The sequence below is a fragment of the Hemicordylus capensis genome, chromosome 2 (assembly GCF_027244095.1).
Source record: "Hemicordylus capensis ecotype Gifberg chromosome 2, rHemCap1.1.pri, whole genome shotgun sequence".
Taxonomy (NCBI): domain Eukaryota; kingdom Metazoa; phylum Chordata; class Lepidosauria; order Squamata; family Cordylidae; genus Hemicordylus; species Hemicordylus capensis.
The window spans coordinates 354,205,245-354,225,225 of NC_069658.1; the positions used below are offsets into that span (position 1 = coordinate 354,205,245).

Below are 19,981 nucleotides of genomic sequence, written 5' to 3' on the forward strand. Positions count from 1 at the left end.
GGGCACTCTTATGCCCTTAATCCTCGTTAAAGGCCGGGGCAAAAAGTAGGATTAGGCAGACAGGAGTGCCAGGATCAGGAGCGATCCTGAAGCTTCACACAAGCCCCCTAACCCAGGCTGGGCTGCCCTAACCCCAGGTTAGGCTGCTTGTGAGAATGGCTTCAGGGAATCATGTACAATTACTAGCCCTGTCTGCTGGTAAAAACTCCTGTGGGGAGAAAACTCTGGAAGAAACACAAAGGGGTAAAAGGTATGTGTTGGCTTGTTCAAAATGACCCTAATCTTCTGCAGTTGTCAAGCCACCAAAAAAAACCCCAACTGGGAAACTATCCTGTAGAAAACAGCTAGCCAGACTGATACTTCTTTATAAATAAATATTTCAGAGCTGCACAATACAGCAGACTTGAACAAGACCCCAAAAGAATCTTAGTATGTCTGTGTGTATCAACAAAGTTTTATGCCCTCTGGAAAGCACTCAGGCAATAATTATAGCTCTGCAGAAGAATTCAGTGTGTATTTAGAACTCATTTTGTTTAATACTAAGTGGTGTACAAAATGCCTGGGATTAGAGATAACCATGAAGAATGTGACTTTCTAAGTAATTTAAAACACACTTTATTCCAGTTTAGCATGATTTTAAGATATAAAAGAAAAGAGCCACTCCTTTAAATGAAAAGCTAGGGCTGTGGTTGGGAAGCAAAGCAGGAGGCTCACATTTTAAAAGGATAAACTTTGTTTTCTACATCATCTCATTAAGGAGATATGAATGGCTCTCAGCCTAGTTTGAATGGAGGTGAAATGTAATATAGGCTTCAGAAATGCACACTGTATTTTCCATTAGTTAGGTCTCTATTTTTGACTGACATCTAAGTTGCTCGATAGTACTGCTAATGAGTTATTCTAAAGAACCTCATGATTTCAATAGAACTTCCATATAGTAATTTAGTCAAGATGTCAGTCAACCTTTTAAAAGTTATTATTTACAGAAATTGGAAACACAGACACTAAGGGTGGCAGGGAAGGCGGGCGGGCGGGGGGAAGGCTGCATAGAACTTACCTTTCCCCCCAGATAACCCTTCACATTGGTTGGAAGCGTGGACCGCACTCCCACACGATCCACGCTGCTGCCCACAGCATGGATCTCCAGAGTCCGGGACAATGCATACAAGTCTCCACGTATCCCACAATGCACCATGCAATGAGCTGGGGTTAGGGTTGGGTCAAAGGCTGGGGTTAAAAGTTGGGTCAGGCAGGTGGGCTGCGCTGGGATCTGCACAGATCCCAGCGCTGCACACAAACAGCCTAACCCAGGCTGGTGCTGGGTTATGTGCTACTTCTAATGTGGTACTCTAGGCTATGTGCTACTGGGAATGAAATATTGACTGACAACCAGACTAATGAAGAATTTGTGCAGCAAAAGTGCAGCACATACTGTAGGAAGGGGCAATTTTCATTGATCTTCCCTTCACTCTTTAGCCAACTCTGACTACTGAAAATATATCCCTGAAGGCTGTGCAGTGTTCAGGGAATATTTTCTTGTTGGCTACAGAGGAAGGGGAGATCAACAAAAATCACCCCTTCCCTTATCTCTGCACATGCATTTCATTAATCTGGACATTAACCATTATGTTTTAAATTCAGATCTCCCACCAAACTTTAATTGCAAACATTTATACCCATATCATCATAACAGTTCCTATTCTGTGATCTTTTTTGTGTATTCACAGTGTGGTATTTCTTCTTTTAAGGATTTTGTACAGACCTTACAGAGCTATGATATTTATTTTTTAAAAACCCTGTAAGCTAGATTTCTGTTTGGCAAACACTAGCCCAGCTCATGACATCACACACACACACTGTCATTTTTGCCTCAGCCTTATGTAAGTGATGAACTTTATGACTGGAGCTCTGCCTTTCCCACTATTTTGGGTTTGGAATACATTCACTGTGAGTGCTGTAGGTGAGACCACCTCTGCACAGAATGCCGGGCAGGGCACTGCTGCTCCCTGCAGCAATCAGGTGCCAGTGATATCGTTGGTTAAATCTGTTAAAGGTACCTCTTGCCACCCCACCCCACCTGCACAGCCCTCATTGACTGCCACTGCATCAAGGTGAGCAGCTGGATAGAGTAAAGCTGCACAGCCACAGTCTTACACTGCTTGCTCAGCATACTAATTTGAGTATGGCTGGTGGAACAAGGTGGTGCTTCTGTGTCCAGTGGGAACTTCTAGCTTTGTGACTGCTGGTGCTGTTGACCTGTGGAAAGGAGAGTAGGCCTAAACAACTGGCCTCAGAAGTCAACTCAAGTGGAAGGAGGGAATTGGGACATTAATGAGAGGGGCAGTGGCGGGGCCTGACCACCACTGGCCTGTGTGCGGCTGCAGCGGCGGCCTCGCTGACCCCGCCCCTGATGTCAGACGCAGGGGCTAGCCATGTCCCCACGTCAGACGCAGGGGCCGTGGTCTGGCTCCTGAACGGAGCCTTGAGTTGGCATGGCTTGAGTTGGCACGGTTGAGTTTCGCAGCACCAGCCTTTCGCAGCACCAGCCTTTTAACCCCCAAAGGAGCCACGTGGCCCCTTCAAGAGCTACTTGGGCAGGGAAGAATGCAACACCAGCCTTAGTTTAGCTCCCAAAGGGGCCATGCGGCCCCCACTCGGGAGCTAAAATTGCACCCCCGCGTCTGACATCAGACACGGGGGGCATGTCAGGGCCACAAGGCGCGGCCCCTGATTGGGCCCGACCCGGGTTCTTTGAACCCATTGGCCCAATGGTGGCTCCGCCCCTGCAGAGGGGGACCTGCTAAGTGAACAAAGAGGCACCTTTTAAAGTGGTGATACTCTCGTATTTCGCACGGGGAGAGCAACTGGCCCTATCCAACCCCAGCATAGCATCAGTGGTTGTTGCTGATGTCTACTTTGTGTTTCTTTTTAGATTGTGAGCACCTTGGGGACAGGAAAGCAACTTTATTCATTTTATTTTATCTTATTTTATTTTTCTATGTAAATCGCTTTGGCAACTTTTGTCAAAAGATGGTACATAAACATTCATAGTCGTAGGATAGAAAGGAATTTCTTCTAGTCCCTCTATTAATCAAATTCAAGTGGAACTTAGGATCCTAATGCAAATATTATGGTATTGTATAATAGGTAACATTGTACAATACTGTCATTCACATGCCTAGTTTCCCATATCAGCACTAGCTAATGTTTAATCTATGGGCATCCCACTCTGTGTCCCATTTCTTTCAGTCTGTATCTGGTATTATTTATGCAGGACTAAAACAAAACTTGAATATGTATTTCAGGCAAATCCCAGCTAAATAGTCCACATTGCTAACTCAGAAATTAGCAGTGGAGATTCCACAAGAGCCACCTATGTAGCTCAAACCTGTATTTCCCATTTTGCTGGCAAATTTCTCTTTTTGGCTCATCTACACATATGGAAGAAGCATTTCCAGATAAGAAGCAGCACAAAAATTACTGTTGTGTGTGTAACGTTTAGCAGAAGAGTCTGCTTAATGTGGGCTACAACAAGCAAATTCACCAAATCTGTTCTTTATGTTTTAGGACAACGGGCCTGTTCCGAACAGAAGACCAGCAACCTTCTCACCTGAGGGAAGTCCAACAGACAGCAAACAGATACCAAACTTGCAGTACAATAACGCTACACGACTGCATACAAACAACAATACAGATTCCAGTTTACCATCACAAATGAGCAGCCTCCATATCACATCTCCCCAGAGGTACAGGAAAATGTCTGGGAAGTAGGGTTTTGAATAACAGGAGGCATCAACATACCAGCTTAAAAAACTGCAGTGACAAAAAAAAATCAGATACATAATTAAAATAAGAAGTTCTGGTAAAAACTAATCTTCCTACTTTCCTTTCATTATCCCCACAACTGAACTAAATTTTGTCCAAATCGGTTAGGCAGTTCAAAAGTTGGACCACTTCTGCCTCAAACATACACGCATGCACCCTATGTGTCCCTACAACTGTACCAAATTTGGTTCAGATCAGTTCCCACTTGTGCCTCAAATGTTTATGCACCTGCCATCTTGAATTGGGGTGAATGGCATAATCACAAACTACATTGTTGAGGTGTCCCTATATGTCCCTAGAGCTGTAGCACATTTGATTCAGATCAGTTAGGTGCAGCATTTCCTCTAAGGCGTGCGCATGTGCGCATGCTCACACAGTTTTTTATGTCTACTCAGTTAATTTTAGATTCCACTCAGGTTGAATCAGAAAGGCCTCACTCTGAATGCATGTGCACACACATTGCCTTGATACTGCCACCCAGAACAAAAGTCATTCCACACACAGATGAAAAAAATTAGAACACTGGTTAGGTGTTTGCAGATGGCCAGTGCACATGTGTGGCTGCCTCCAAAATGGCCATCAGCAGCGGGAAGAGGCCCAGAACGGGCCCGAAACCACCGACACTGGGCTGTTTTGAGACTGGGGGGAGGGTGGCAGGGGGAGGAAGAGCTGCCGGAGACCCCCCGCTGCGGCAGCACACACACACCCCCAGGTGGTGAGTTGTTTTTTAAACGGCGGGGGTTCCACTCAATCTCGAGCCGAACCGAGCCTAGTTTAGCTTGAGGGTGACCCAGGAGTGAGTCCTCGAGCCAGCCAAGTTCTATGTCAAACCGGCTCAAGGTCGACCCAGTTTGCACATCCCTATCCTCCTCCAATGATAATGTGAGCTTGTGATGCGCCCGGTTGTGTGCAGGACAGATGACCACTAGAAGAAGCCCAGTTACAGGTTTCTGCCTGATGTTCTTTCTTGTAGAGTTACCTGATAGCCACTCTCAAGTTAGACAACAAATGTATACACTCTTCATTAGAAAGCAAATAGAAAATATGAGGTCAAATGGGATAGCAGTGGTGGGATGTAGAGCGAATTTAGGTCTTGGCTTCTTAGGAATTATATTTCACCAGTTATCATTCTTATCATTATTGTTGCTGTTCTTGTTACTACTGCTGCTGCTGCTGCTATTTCTACTACTAAAAATATGTATTTCACCAAAATGTACCCAAAGTGGTTTACATAGCAAAAGTTATTTTAAAAAATGGTTTCCTGTCCCCAAAGGGTTTAGCTTTGTTTCTTCTTATAAATATACTGTATAGTAGGTATTTCAGAAAATGTGAAACAATCCAGAAGGAAAAGAGGATATAAAAAGTGTTTAAATGAAAATAAGTTGTTGTTTGGCAATAACGAATAATCTCCCAAATGCCAGATATTTTTCAATGGTTGAATTACTTCCAAGTGCTTCAGTAATTTAATTTAATGCATTTTTTTAAAAAAAATATGATCCATGTGTGGCATGGTAATTTGTAATAAGTTACAGCAGCTGCTCTCTCTGTGATGCACATGGTCATCAGTCAATCTTAAGCCCTGTTTCAAAGTAGTGAGTAGAAAAACTAGTCCAGGAAAAATGGGGGTGCTTAACTGAATCCTCATTAAAATCAACATAGGCTTTGTTCATAAGTTAACTTCAATGATTGAACTCACTGTTGTTCTGTGAAACGCAGAAGTACTAGAGAATCCTGTTTTTTAAAAAACCTTCAGCATTCACCAGGGGTCATCCTTTTCTGATCAGCTCCTTCCTCTCAGGTGTGCAGTGATTGGCTGACCTTCCTTTTATATTTAAATAGTGCTGACCCTTTGAGGTCCCTGCCAAGAAACAGAAATGGAATCGACATGGACTCGGATGTGTACAAAATGCTGCAGGATTACGAAAGACCAGTTTCAGAACCTAAGCAGTCAGGATCCTTTCGATATCTGCAGGGCATGCTGGAAGCTGGAGAGAATGGTAAGGAATATAACTTTATTTGTTGGTTTTTTAAAAACTTCTATCCTACTTTGTCTTAAAATTCTAAGTGACTTACAATGAAAATTTTAAAAAATACACTTACATTCAATAATAAAACCAAATATACTGTGGCTGGAGAGGGGTGTGCTGAGATATAAGAGGCTGTCACCACTTCGTGTATTTTATGCATGTATAATGTAATATACACAGAGGCTGTTCTCACGAGCAGCCTAGCCCAGGCTAGGGCAGTCTAAGATCCCGGCACGCCTGGCCAGCCCAATCCCGCTCCTAAACCCAGCTCTTAGCCAAGGTTAAGAGAGCAAGAGCTTCCTTTACTCGGCTGCCGGGCTCATTTGTCTCCTCGGCTTCACAGAGCTGAGGAGACACAGAGACCGGCAGCTAGAGCTGACGGTGCAATCCCCCAAGGCACTACGCTCATCGCGCAGTGCCTTGTGGGATATGTGGAGGCTGGTGAAGCCTCATCAGTGCTGCTCCTGGCAGCACCGGTTGTGTGCGTACGCGGCTTGCATGCCCAAAGGGTCCAGTGCGATTGTCTGGGGGGAGATGGGTTGTGTGAATAGCCCCATGCAATTTGCATGCCGTCCTGTGAATAGCCCCACCTGTAATGTATGCATACAAGCATTAGTGTGGGGGGGAGGAGGGTGGTTTCCAAGATCCTTATAAATGAGTGTTGCAAGCTAGTGGTGGAGGTAGCATGGGGGCTGATGTGTCTGTATTGTGTGGGCATGTGGCTACTGACTGGCCTGCTCTCTTACACAGCCGGTGCTGGCTGCTGCTAGCCAGACAGCAGCTACAGACCACAATACTGCCTGGAAGCTCCAATTGCACATAGGTCGCTTTGTGACATGCAGTGTCAGGATGTCAAGTCCCTCTCTTTCTCCTTTAAAGCCCAATATCAGTGATGGCTTTTCACTTGCCAGCACAACACTGTACCCACTAGCATTGGAAATACTGAAAATAACAGCAGAAAAATGCCCCACTAGGCAAGAGTGAAGCATCTCCTCTCTACCTGCTATTCTTTCACTCAAGATGGCAGTCTCCTATGGCTAATTTCATGGTGGCGGGTGGAGGGAGGACGGCATTGTGGCAAAGTTACAAGCAACTGCGTGTTATGTGGTAGTTTAACCCAAAGAGAGACGAGAAATAGAGATAAATGTAAGGAAATCTAGTTATGTGGACTTTGAGGTCGTGCCCACGACCTTGCTGGTGGGCGGGCTGTGGAGGAGGCAAGAGCTCACAAGTGGCGGTGCAGCGAAGGGAGATGCTGGGATTGGTAGAACTTCCCCTCCTCCCACATCCCAGGGTGCCCCAGGGCACGAGCATGGCAGCTGCTCTCGTTAGGGCAGCCACTGCATTTGGCGCAACTGCGCTAACGAGAGCAGCGGCCACACTCATGACCTGGGGCACCCTGCTGGAAATGGCCGGTGGCCGGAGGGGAGTCATTTAACCCAGCGGTAAGTGCTCAGGTGATAACTGGCCAAGATCAACCACAGGTTCATAACAGGTTTGTACGTGAGGTTTGGCACGGGTGCAGTGCTGGGAGCGACCACAATCCAGGCTGGGCTGCCCTACCCTGGGCTAGGCTGTGTGTGTGAACACCCTTTTTATCTCTCAGTTGCCCTTTCCATGCTGTTTGCGTAGCACTAAAGCTACAGTTATACATGTCCTATAAGTTCAGCTTCGTAAACAGTTTCAGAAGGGGCAGAATTGATTGAAAAGAAGATTCTGTTGATAATACATTGAATTTGTTTTGGAAGAGCAGCTTGTTTTGTTTTGGAAGAGCCCCTGGTGGCACGGTGGTAAAAATGCCACCCTGTAACCAGAAGGTTACAAGTTCGATCCTGACCAGGGGCTCAAGGTTGACTCAGCCTTCCATCCTTCCGAGGTCGGTAAAATGAGTACCCAGAATGTTGGGGGGCAATATGCTAAATCATTGTAAACCGCTTAGAGAGCTCCGACTATAGAGCAGTATATAAATGTAAGTGCTATTGCTAGTGCTATATTGCTATTTCTAATATTATGGTACCCCAAGCAGTATTTGTTCTTAAGTGGCCTGGTTTTGATTTGTTAATCTTCTTAAATGTTTTTCCATCCCAGTTCCTTCAAAAACTAATTATCCCATTCATCTAGTGACTCTGGCACACAAAGATTTGTATCCCAAGGTTTCCTTTCTCTGGAGGAAGAAGTCTTTTGTGGAGGAAGGATTCCCTTCTCTGTAGGAAGATTCCTTCCTTTGGAGGTGGAAAACTTTAGAATACAAGTACTAAGGTTTAAAGCTTCATATAGATGTCTATGTATCAACCAGACATCATGCAGGATTCAGGATCTGGGTCCCTAAAATGTTAAGCATCTCCTTATTTAAGATGGAATTCACTGAAAACACAGGACTATTGGTTTGTTTGTTTTTCTGAGAAGCTCTGGTTTTTCTTTTTAATGATCAGCCACCCACTGTGTTTTTAATAAAAAATACTTCATGCAGGGAATCTGATAGGATTTGTAAAGAAACAGAATAGTTACCTCAGTAGGTTCCCCACAATTGTGAAAGATGGGCCCTCAAACTACAAAGGAAAAAGAATTTCCAGGATTTAAGACTGTTTAGTCTTCTTTATAAAGTCATGTAACTGCCTAGTTTAGGGACATAAATTTGAGGTGGGACGCATGGGCAAGAAGAAGCAGACAAGAAAAACAGTCATGAATGCAGTGAAATCCAACCTGATTTTAACATCCCTCTTTCTTTAATTTGGGAAAGATTTCCTCCTAAATATGGTAGATTGCCTACTACTTTGAAGACTTTATTCCTGGAGCTTCTATGCAGGTTTGCAATACATATAATTTAAAATAATATTATGTTTATTAAAACAAATGATTTCATTAGTCAAATGATTTCACCAAATAAAAGATCATGAGCCTGTTCACATGAGCTGCCTGTCCAGGTAGGGCTGCTCATGTGGAGTGCCGGCATCGAGCCCAGGCTGTTACCAAGATCAAAGGGCACACTTGTGCCTTTCTACCCCAGTTCCCAGTTGTGTGTCTGCTTGGGCTGCCTGCAGCCCGAGCAACCACAGAACCATGTGCCTAAAGTGCCCGGCTTGCAGGGAAATCCCCCAGTACACCATATTCCTTGCTCAATGCATTGTGGGATTTCCAGAGGTTGGGCTGCATTTCCACGGCCTCCGGATCCCCGTGCTTCTCCCGGCAGCACCACTCATGTGGGCACATGGATGGCTCTGCCAAGAAGTCACACTGAGAATTGTCTGGGGAGAAGGTAGGTGCGATCCTGCCTCCTCCCCCACTCCCCATCCCACTCACAGGTCATGTGAAAAACCTTAATGGACTGTATCTGAATTTATCCTTGCATAGTAGCTATGGAAAGCAAACTTTCCTGCCCCCCAAAATAATGGCCCCTCACTCCTTAGGGATGAGAGGATCCTTGGGAATGGGATGGGGTGTGGAACACTGCAGAAGGAGAGGGGATTCCCCCAAAATGGGTAAAAGCAGCTTCTGGGAATGGAGCCATCCAGCCATGGCAACACACCCACAGCTCTGCAATCCATGAAAGGCTGATTTAAAAAGAAGCAGGAATATCCATCTGAGCATACCATTAAAAAGCAACTACAGAGTAGAGAAGTGCAAAACATTTTGAGGCCGAAACTTAATTGACTCAAAAGGAGCCATCCATCTAGGGCCTGTTTCAAGCTAGAAACAAGGCAACCCAATTTTGAGTTGAAACGTTTTGACTGAGTGCCATTTTAGAGTCCTGTTTTCCCCTTGATGATTGGTTTTCTGGCACTGACTTCCAATTGGCTTGCAATCTCCTTGCTTCTTGGTTGGCTTGCTGTTCTATAAATCAAGTGTTGTCATGGGCAACTGCGGGGAGGGAAGAGGGAGTGGGGAGACCTAAGGAGGAAGTTTCAAAATGTATTTAAAGGGACTGGGCAGCAGAGAGAGCCCTAATCATAGTGTTCCTCTTTTGGAGAGGATACACTAGAGGAAGGATCAGAGACTGCAGCAGTCAGTGCTCCCCCCCACCCCTTTTAAATTGTATCAGCAACCACAGTGGCTTTAACCGGGTGCTCCTGTGGATTTTTCTTCTTCTGTGGATTTCTTCTTCTTGTTGTAGCCAACCCCCAGTAGCCTTAATAACTGGGGTGCTGTGCTCTATTTTTCTTTTGCAGCCCCAAGCTGCACTTTGCTGCTGCTGTGTGCCTGGATTATCAGACTTTGTTTTTTTGTTTTTGTAGGCTGGTATGTTCTGTGACCCCTGTCAGGTGCCCAGCCTACTAGGCTCTCTCTGTTTCCCTGGTGTTTTTGGTTATCTGTCCCCCCTGCTTTTAATTTATTTTTATTTGGGGGGGTGAGTGGGTGCCTATCTGGCACCCACCTGCCCTACTCCCAGCTCAGTGGCATAGCGAGGATGATGGCAGCCCTTGTCCATCCTGCTGCATTGTCCCTGCCACCCCAGCCACACACCCCGCTTCTCCTGTCAGAGGCAGGGGGCATGTCCCCATTCACAAATCGGGCCATGTGCCCCACTTGGAAGTAAAATTTGACCAGCACCGTGTTTGCAGCGTAGCCGGGATGGCTTCTCCCTGCTTGCAAAGGCAGGGAGACGCTATCCCTGCAGGCTGGGAGCCCAGCACTAGTTGGAACTTCTCAAAAATGGAGCTGTGCGGCTCCATTTTTGAGAAGTTTCGACCAGCACTGGGCTCCCAGCCTGGCCAGGAACGCCTCTCCCTGCTTTTGCTTGCAGGGAGAAACCATTCTGGCCATACTGCAAATGTGGTGCTGGCTGAATTTTACTTCCAAACAGTGTGCGTGGCCCCGTTTGCTAATGTGGCTACGCCCCCTGCGCCTGGCATCAGATGTAGGGGAGTGGCTGGGGTGTCAGGCACGGCCCGTGGGGCATGGCAGCCCGGGTTCTTTGAACCTGTTCACTCAATGGCTGCTCCGCCCCTGCCCCAGCTGTTGAGTTCTGGTGTCTGCTCGGCCTGACTGCCTCGGAGAGCAGCACCTGGCCAGAATCCAGCAGAAGATGCCGGAAGGTAAACCCCACCCCCACCCCGGACAGATTAGAGTTCTTTAAATAGGGTCAGGTTTTGGGAGGGGATTAGGTACTAAGACTGTAGGACAGGAGGGGTGGCTTAAGAGAGGCCACAGTAATCTCCTTCCCTTAGCCTTACCCCATTGTTGCTTGCTTCCCTCCAAAAAAAGCCTCCCCCCCCAATAAAGCCTGCGTCTTTATTTGGGGGATTTAATTTTGTTTAACATCTGTGTGTGCACTTTAGTGCTATAGATAGCACTGTGGCACACAGCATAAACAGACCACATCCTACCCCACACCCCTTTTTAAAATAACCACCTTAAAGGCGCTTCTCCCCACCCCCCGCCCCCGTCCACTGTTCTCTGTGGCCGAAACACTTGAAACGTTTCAGGTTTTGTTCCAACGAACTATTTCAGCAATCTGCATTTTGTTTTGAGCTCAAAACAGAATGCAAAAACTGTTTCATGCACATCCCTAGTACAGATAAGTCAATGGCATTTCAGCAGATGCCCACAAGATGTGTACTACCAAATTAGGACGTGAGCACTTGTGTGAATTTATCTATGAGCACTATAGGATGTAATAGTGCCTTTCCCTTTGGTCCCAGGGCATAATTTGAAAGCAAAGGCACCTTGCTAAGTAGATCTGTGTATAATCAGGATGGGAAACTGCCATGTACACTTCCTTAAGTTCCATGATGGAGGAAAGTGGGTTATGCATGTAAGAAATAAATAGAAGATTTCATTGCTCCCCGCCCCCCCTTTTTTGCCTGTGTGCTTTGGAGATTCATATTGAAGAAGCGCTAACACCAAGTAAGCAGCCAGCTTATAATATGTGTCATTTTTGTTACAGACTCACAAAGGTCTTCTTGAGTCACTGCATACAATAAAACAAATAGATGTAAAAGTGCACTTTGCATTCCTACTGCTGGGCTTCATTTCCACAGCACAGCAAAAGATTTTATGCTTTTTTTAAAATGCTTGGTTTGATTACAGATTCCAGGTATAGATATAAACATCTGATGAAGCCAGACAATCTTCTGTTCTGTGTATCATTCGTGTCACTTTCTTATCAGCTTTCCTTCTTTTCTTGTAATTCCTCCAATTAACATTTCCCAAAAGGTCAACTTTTGGTTGTTTTTAAAACACAAAGCCGCTTCACACATGGCACAGGTGTTCACATGATTTTTATTCTTCTTATATTCATACCAGCTTACTTTCCAAAGGGAAGAAGACTTCTGATATCACTGTGGCTGTATGCGTGTGCCCATGTGTCTGCCCCTTCTAATGACTTTTGCATTTAAGGTCCAATACAAACTGGAGATTTACTTCTAGGTAAGAATGCTTTGAAATGCAACCTTAGAACTTCTTTATCACTCCAGTGGCAAGGGAGGGGGAAGTTCATCTGGTAGGTTTATTTTATGATATTCTGTTGTCAACCTATCTTTACCTTGCAGAATATAAGAATAAGTTACTTCTTGATGTACAGAGTTAATTGGAGACTTTCCATATGCCTTAAATAGATAATTTCAAAATGCTATCTTAAATTCTTGACAGGTGAAAAACATGACAGACTGGTTAGTCCTAGACATGTTAAATCTCCAGTATCTAAACTGGGTGGAGCCATGTCTGGCTTACAGATGCTCCCTGAGTGCACCAGATGTGGCAATGGAATTGTGTAAGTACATAAACCCCAAGAGCTTTAATGTTTAATATACTTTTTGGTAAAGTTAAACAATGAAATTGCTCTCTGCTTCATTGTGAAACCTTATCTTGATGCATACCGTCAGGCAGTGCCATGTGCTGAATGGAAATAAAAAGTGTCAGATGGCATTTCTGCTCCATGTTTTACAGGGCTGTAGTGTTAATAAATATTCTCTTGCTCCAAAGCACACATTGAGCTCTGTTCAAGAAAGACCTTCCCTGTTCACGTCAATGTCAGCGAGCGCTCCACACACGGCATTCGCTTTCCCGGCTCTGAAGTTAATGGAACCACTTCTGCTCATACAGCTGCATGTGTGCAATGGAACCTGACAAAGGTTGCCCAGAACCCAACACAGCTTGCTCAAGAACAGAGGGGCGCAGAGCTGAAATGCAGGAATGGGGAATGCCCCCTCCATTTTGAATTACACTGATGCAGACCTTTTAAAGTAGGCTGTATAATGTCAGAGAAGAAAAAGGTGTGTGAATGGGGAAGGATTGAGTGTAGCATTCTCTTCCATGGGGTACACAAAAAGCAACCTATAATCAATATGGATTTTTTAAAAAAAAGTTTTAATCTTTCTTCTTTCCTGCACTCTGATAGTGGTACCATAGTGAAAGCCCGTGACAAGCTCTACCATCCAGAATGTTTCATGTGCAATGACTGTGGCCTCAACCTGAAGCAAAGAGGATACTTCTTCATTGAGGAGCAGCTGTACTGTGAAACACATGCCAAGGAAAGAGTTAAGCCCCCAGAAGGCTATGACGTGGTAGCTGTTTATCCCAATGCTAAAGTTGAACTTGTCTAAATAGATACTCTTGTTTCCCGAAGAGGTCAGAAGGTGGAACACCCACCAGCAGTCACAGTCTCTGTTTTAACGTATGGCTGTAATCAAGTCCGATTACTCGAGTCTCTGTAAGATGCCTTTTCAGCGATAAAGTGGTTTACACTTGGGATCTCAAGGGGATAGTGCTGAAAGCCTCTGAGAAGGGGTTTCCCCCCCTCCTTTTGACACTTTGCTTTTGAGTTGCTGTGTTTGTCTTCTTTTTTTAAACTGCAAATAGTTTCTGTCATAGCCCAGTCCCAATATCTGTGTACATATGGAGGCTTTTAAAACTGTTTCATATACAACCAGTATTCTCTTGTTCTTTCTCATTTTATATATAAAGTTGACTGTTTAAAAGTTCAAAGGAAATAAGGCACTTTAAGAAATGAAAATGGCATTTTAAAACACTGCATTAAATTTACTGTTGTCCTATTGTCAGCAACATAGGTAAGCCATAAATATTGCTTTGTGACTGACAGGGTGATAGAAAATTAAAGTCACATGTAATAAAAAATAAATATACCGTGAACCTGGAAGTGAGCAGATAAATGACCTTCTAAGTACAAAAGTAAAACATTTGAGAAAATTGTTGTTTTCACAATGTGTTTTATTCTCTGTTATATTTCTGTAGAGTACTTTGGAAAATAATGCCCTGCTTGCCATTCCACACACTTCCTTGTGTTTTCCACCCTGTGCTGAAGCATGTCAGCATCAGCCAGCAGGGTCCACTGGGGTGTGTTCAACAACATAGCCCTCTTTGCTATCTTAAAGAAAATATTCTTGGAACCCCAAAGGATGGTCCCAAGTTGGCTGACCGTAGTGAGGGATTGTAGATGTTACAGAACCAGTTACTTGCCTCAGGCCATGTAACACATCTCCTTGTATTAAGATCAAGATAAGTCTCCAGTGCAATCTCCATGACTGCACCTTAGGACAAGCTTGACCTTAATACAGGCGGCCCTCGTTATTCGTGGGGGTTCATTCTTGCCTATGGGCGCAAATATGGAAAATGTGAATAATGAAACCTTGAGTCAATGGGGATTGCGGTTAGGTTCCTAACAAAAAAAGCGGGGCTAAAAAAAGGGGGGGGGGAGGAAATAAGAGAAATAAAGTACTGTGCCTAGCTCTCCAGCAATGATTCACCAAACCCCAGGTTCCTTTGATTTTCCATGAAAAATTGCAGGAATTATTTTAAAAAGAGCCACAAAATGGCTCTGCACTGTGAAATGGTGGCTGTAAATGACATCAGAAGTTCCGCAGATAGGTGAATTTTAGCCTATTTTTATACAGCAGAAAATGAAACCAGGTCTCTCAGACCCGTCGCCAGATACACAAAACCATGGTTGTTGAAACTGCGGATAACAAAGGCCGCCTGTATAATTATGTAAACCACTAACATGTCCAGGGTATGTACTTATAGCAAAGAATGAGGTATATCATAGAGTCTTTACACTGTATATATGTAGTTCTCTTTCTTAAAGAGTTATCATGATCTCTCTTCTGACATTCTCCAGTATTGCATTTTCCAGGAACCTACATTTCATTTTTGTTTAATTTTACTTTTAACAAAGGGTTTTACATTCCTAAACACATATCACTTAAAACTCCTTACAGATACAGTGAAGTTGGCTTAGAGAATTCAGCACTATATACAGAGCATCTAAATTTAGCCTAGAATGAAAAGAAGAACTCCTCCCTGATAATTTTTGACTATGGTATCAGACTTCTAAATTCTATTAACATTTTAGGTTTTCCCAGGCAATCATTTCATAGCACAACTGCACATTCATTATTCATATTTTGCATTGAAATTGATATTATGAACAAGAATTGTTTTGTTGTTTTAAGGGAAGTTGTGCCATCACCAATCCTAATTAGTTACGGAGCAAGCAAGGAACACTGTAGTTTGAGATCAAAAGAATGTGACTGAGTCATAAAATGGATATGACTAAGGAGAGACACTGTAGTTCAACAGTACAGAATTTATGTTTGTGTGCAGAAGATCCCCGGTTCAATCCCTGGTACCTCCCTGGAGGGCTGGGAAACACCCCTCTCTGAAACCCTGGAGAAATGCTACCAATCAGCATAGACGACAATGATCTAAATAGACCAAGGGTCTAACTCAGTATTAGACAGCTTCAGCTGTTTGTAGACCGTAGAAAGTCAAAATAATGGAGCAAGTCACATGATCATCCTGGGTGGGCTGGGAGGGAACTGGGAGAAGGAAGAACTTAACGACCAAACCATCCAGTGTCAACATGCCTCCCACAAGCCCACACGGACAGGCCTGCTCCATGCAGCTCCATGAAGCATGGAGCAGGGCAGAGGGATCTGGGGCCAGAACTTATTGTTCCAGCCTCCAGGCATCCTTCAATGCAACATGCAGCACACACATTGCATTGGGGGTTCCCCCATGAGACGGGCACTCTATGCACCCGTCTCTGTGACTCCCCAGGCTGCGTGCCACCCAAGGAATCACACAATACCCGGTAGCCAAGGTAAGGGTGCAAGAGCACCCTTAACCTCAGCTAAAGGCCAGGTTTGCTAAGGAGATTCGGCGGGAGGGGAGGGGAGGGATCCTCGAGAATCCTGCCACTTCTCACAACTAGCTTAACTCTGCTTGGGGCAGCCCAGCGGGGTTAGGCTGGTCATGAGAACATGGGGTTAGGCTGGTCATGAGAACAGTCTCAATATCTAAATTCAGGTATTAGCACACTCAGAAACAGAAATTTCTCTGGACAGTCAAGCTCAATCCTAAATGTAAAGAGGAAACAACTGTATATATTTAAACTTTCAGACCTCAGCTGCATCTTGGGAAAGCTGCAACAGCTTGGTTTTTGCAGCAAGAGTGGGCTACATCCATTGGTCACTACCACCCACTCCTTGTAGTGGTCCAATACTATGTAGATAGTTTTGTTGGTTTATATCGTAAATATGCTATATTGATTTGTATTGAATTATTGATTTGTGTTGAATTGAATTGAATAAATGTAAAAATAAAAAATAAATCCATTGGTCACTACCCAAGATGAAATGTGGCCACTGTCTGAGAGCAGTGGGCCATTAGCATGTTTAGCATAGGGTTGGCATACAACTATCATGATGTGGTTATATTGTAATACACACTAGTCAGCTGGAATACAAAAAATTCTCATCAAGCTGGGTGTCAGGGATCTGGTAGAACTTCATAAGGAGGGAGAGGCTTTTTCCAAATCACAACTGCATGAGAGATTTTATCTGGACTAATGAAGAATGCCCCCTGCTTCTTTTTTAAAGAAACTGGGTGTAGTGGGATAGTAGAGTTCATTGTTTCACCATCTCAGAATTTATAATAGAGAACAATCAATTATACACATCATGAGAAAAAACAAAACAGACAACCATCATTCAGTCAGGTTTCGCTGATAAGTGGCCTGCTGGGTACATAAAGCAGGGTACAAATTTAAGAATCGATAATAATAAACAGAAAAGAACTCTTTGTAAACTGATACGGTGGTTTCATTCATTTCCGCTTGTATAAACATTCATTTATCTCTTTAGACTGAATATGCTGTGTTTTACTTAGAAATGGCATACTCATTTCACAGTCACACTACTAGAAAAGATGGTTCTTGCCCAGTGTGAACAAATACATTTCTCCTTAACTTGTGGCAACAGCCAAAAAATAATTTGTGGGCTGGTATCCGAGAACAAAGTATATGGCTTTGCCAGTTAATATATATTTCTCTTCCCAATGAATGCACTTTCAGGGTGAAATCTTAACCAAGTAATCATATGAGTTTTTTATTTATTGATTGATTGATAAAAAGTGCATAGCTTTATATACGAGGATATAGTTCCAAAGAAGCATACTTTGTTTTAGTGGCATGCCTGTGTTAGCAGGAGTCATCTTTAAAGAGGTCATTTTTTCTATATAAAAGGGAATGCTTATTTCAGGAAGGCACTTACCATCCCCAGTAAGTTCAATATACATTAATATAAATGTATTTTGATTTCCTGGCTAACTAATTTGAGTCACTTTTAATTGATCAAAAACAAAAGTTAAATTGTTGTTGATCAATGAATCTTATCAGTTAGTCAACTAAAAGTCACAGGCTTAATATCTCCACATCATGACTTAACAAATCTTCTATCATGTCAAAAAAAATGCACCCACGTGCCACTTTGAAATTCCTGTCAGCGGTTTAGTAAATAAGACAGGTTTTCTCACCAAATAAAGTTCAGCTTTGTCTACATAGGGTTTTGTTTATGTGTTTTGATATAAGAAATCATGTCAGTGCAAATGCATTGGAGGCCTATTAATTAAATCAAATGTAGAAAATATTCATGTATGAGCAGCTTACAGAGAATTGTTACTTTTGCAGTTGCTGTGAACATTCATTTTAATTTGGTGTGTTAACCTAATTGGACCTTGAAGGCCCAAGCATGATTATAACATTGGTGTGAATTGACTAGCTGGGCCAGGAGCAGAACATCTGCGCCTCTGTCGGCCCGCCTGGCCTGCTTCTCCCCACCCCCACCCCGTCAGCCACAGTTTCTGGTCAGCTTTCAAGTCAGCCCAGCCCTTCCTCCTGCCCGCCACTGCCTGCTCCCAGCAGCTGAGCCAGCACCTCCTCATCATGGCAGCCTGGCAGGCCCACCGGCTCCTCATCTGGGCGGCCGTTTTCTCCCCATCCCTGTTGCTAGTCCAGCAGCTGCTCGCAAACTCTCACGAGAGCTGCCATGCATGGGACTAGCGATGGGTAGGCCTAGGAGAAATAAATTTATAGATTGTGTATTATGAATCTCAGTTTTTTTAACTGGTGCATTTTATCTTCAAAAATAGTTCTGTATATTGGGCACTTTCCCCCTTAACAGATAATTTACCATTTCTTGCTTTAAAAGAGGGGTTCCCCATCTTTCAGACTTGTTCGTCTCAAGGAAGCTGGTAAAACAATTGTGCAGCTAGACGATAATGTAGAAACAATGTCACCAATCATTGTGCTTCTTGCACAATTAAGACTTTGCCTTTAGGTTACATTCCCACCATGCCGTAAACTTACTTTCAGTGATCCCCTTGAAACGTTTCTTGTTACATATCAGTGTGATGGAAATAACAGGCAACAACATCCAGGGTAGTTAATGAATATGCACCATTGAAATCAATGAGGCAAGTTAGTCATGATTAACATAAGTCCCATTAATTCTAATGGAATTTAGTCACAGCTAATTTAGCTTGAATGTTGCCTAATATGTTTTTACAGGAGCTGGTGGGAGGCCATTTCACCCACATGCCTTGCAATAATCTTTTGAAAGCCAATACAGAGAGGCCAAGTATTGTTTTTAATCAAATACAAGAGTCAATCACAAGTTTGTTTCTCTTTCATCAAGGCTTGACTCCCCCCCACCCCACCCCACTTGGAGAAACACTTTCGTTCAGGAATTCACAGCATGAGCCCACACAGTATAAGAGAGAAGCATATGTTTCCATCGTATTTGCTTGGCGCTGTCCAAACTCTGTTCATACTTCTCATTCTTACATATGTTTATTATCTGTTTAAAACCTACAAATGCCAATCATATATCTCATTGTCATCATACGTTTTCTCATTTCTCAAACATTTGCAGCAACAGAGGATGAGATCTAAAATATATACATGCATCTGTAATCATCATCATATGGTTGCCTAACAGTAAATAGGGAGCGTCGTTCTTCTGAGCAAATAAGAGATGCTTGTGAATATGCCTGTGTTGGAGAGTGTATCACAAGCCTCATGTAGCCAGCCTTTTCTCATATAATGCTGTGAACCCTCATTTTTGACATGTTAGACAACAGAGCTTTTTGCCTCCTATTCAACTTCATTTTGAAGGCCATTTTTCACCCTGCAGGTGTCTGCTGTCCACTTCATATGTGCTGCGTTACTAAAAAAGTGGCACATCTTGGAAATTCTTAAGTGGTGTCATTACCCTTGAGTTCTGAACATTATAAATCACACAACACTATTCGTGTAGGTATTCTTCAGTTATCTCTTTCAGGCTTTATACAATTAACGACACTGGCAAGGAAACAAAACATTCCTTGCCTCTCATTTGAAAACAAGTTCTCTGCAACCAAAATTCCCCCAAACGTGTCTCCTAGCGATTTATTTTAATGAGTTAACAACTCATTGGATTTTCTAGAAACACAAAATAGAGTCACCATGCACAATAACATCCTGTAGTAAATTAGTTTCTTTCTGGATGTGTTCCATTCCCGCAGCAGAACTAATCTGGAAACAAATTACTAAAAGCATTGTTGTTTTTACATCTCTGCCAGTGTACTGACCAGAGCTGGTGACAACAAAAGGCTCTTTTGGGCAGCTGCACCTTTGGCCCACTGTCATGCTTGGGGAAGATGGGCCCAGCCAGCAACCAACACCTGCTGGCTGGGTGAGACCCCCACTTCCCTTACCATCACGGCAGTTGAAGGTTTATCTCATTCTCAGAGGTCCTGCACCAGCAATGGCATTCTAGCCAGTAACTGCTCCACACCATATGTTTTCTCTAGCAGTGCCCATGTAGTGTTACTTGGGATGTGAAAGGCACAAGAAG

The 19,981-nt window shown here is 43.7% G+C and overlaps 1 protein-coding gene across 1 annotated transcript in view; it reads left to right on the forward strand.

The window, feature by feature from the left end:
• The window catches only part of PDLIM4 (PDZ and LIM domain 4), a 139,115-nt gene extending 122,165 nt beyond the window's left edge, over positions 1–16,950 (forward strand). Inside the window, exons 4-7 of the mRNA XM_053299558.1 lie at positions 3,568–3,746; positions 5,665–5,822; positions 12,441–12,561; positions 13,189–16,950. Of these exons, the coding sequence (XP_053155533.1) occupies positions 3,568–3,746; positions 5,665–5,822; positions 12,441–12,561; positions 13,189–13,393 (663 nt within the window). The 3' untranslated portion in view covers positions 13,394–16,950. The remainder of the gene's footprint in view (positions 1–3,567; positions 3,747–5,664; positions 5,823–12,440; positions 12,562–13,188) is intronic.
• The last annotated feature ends 3,031 nt before the right edge of the window (positions 16,951–19,981 follow it).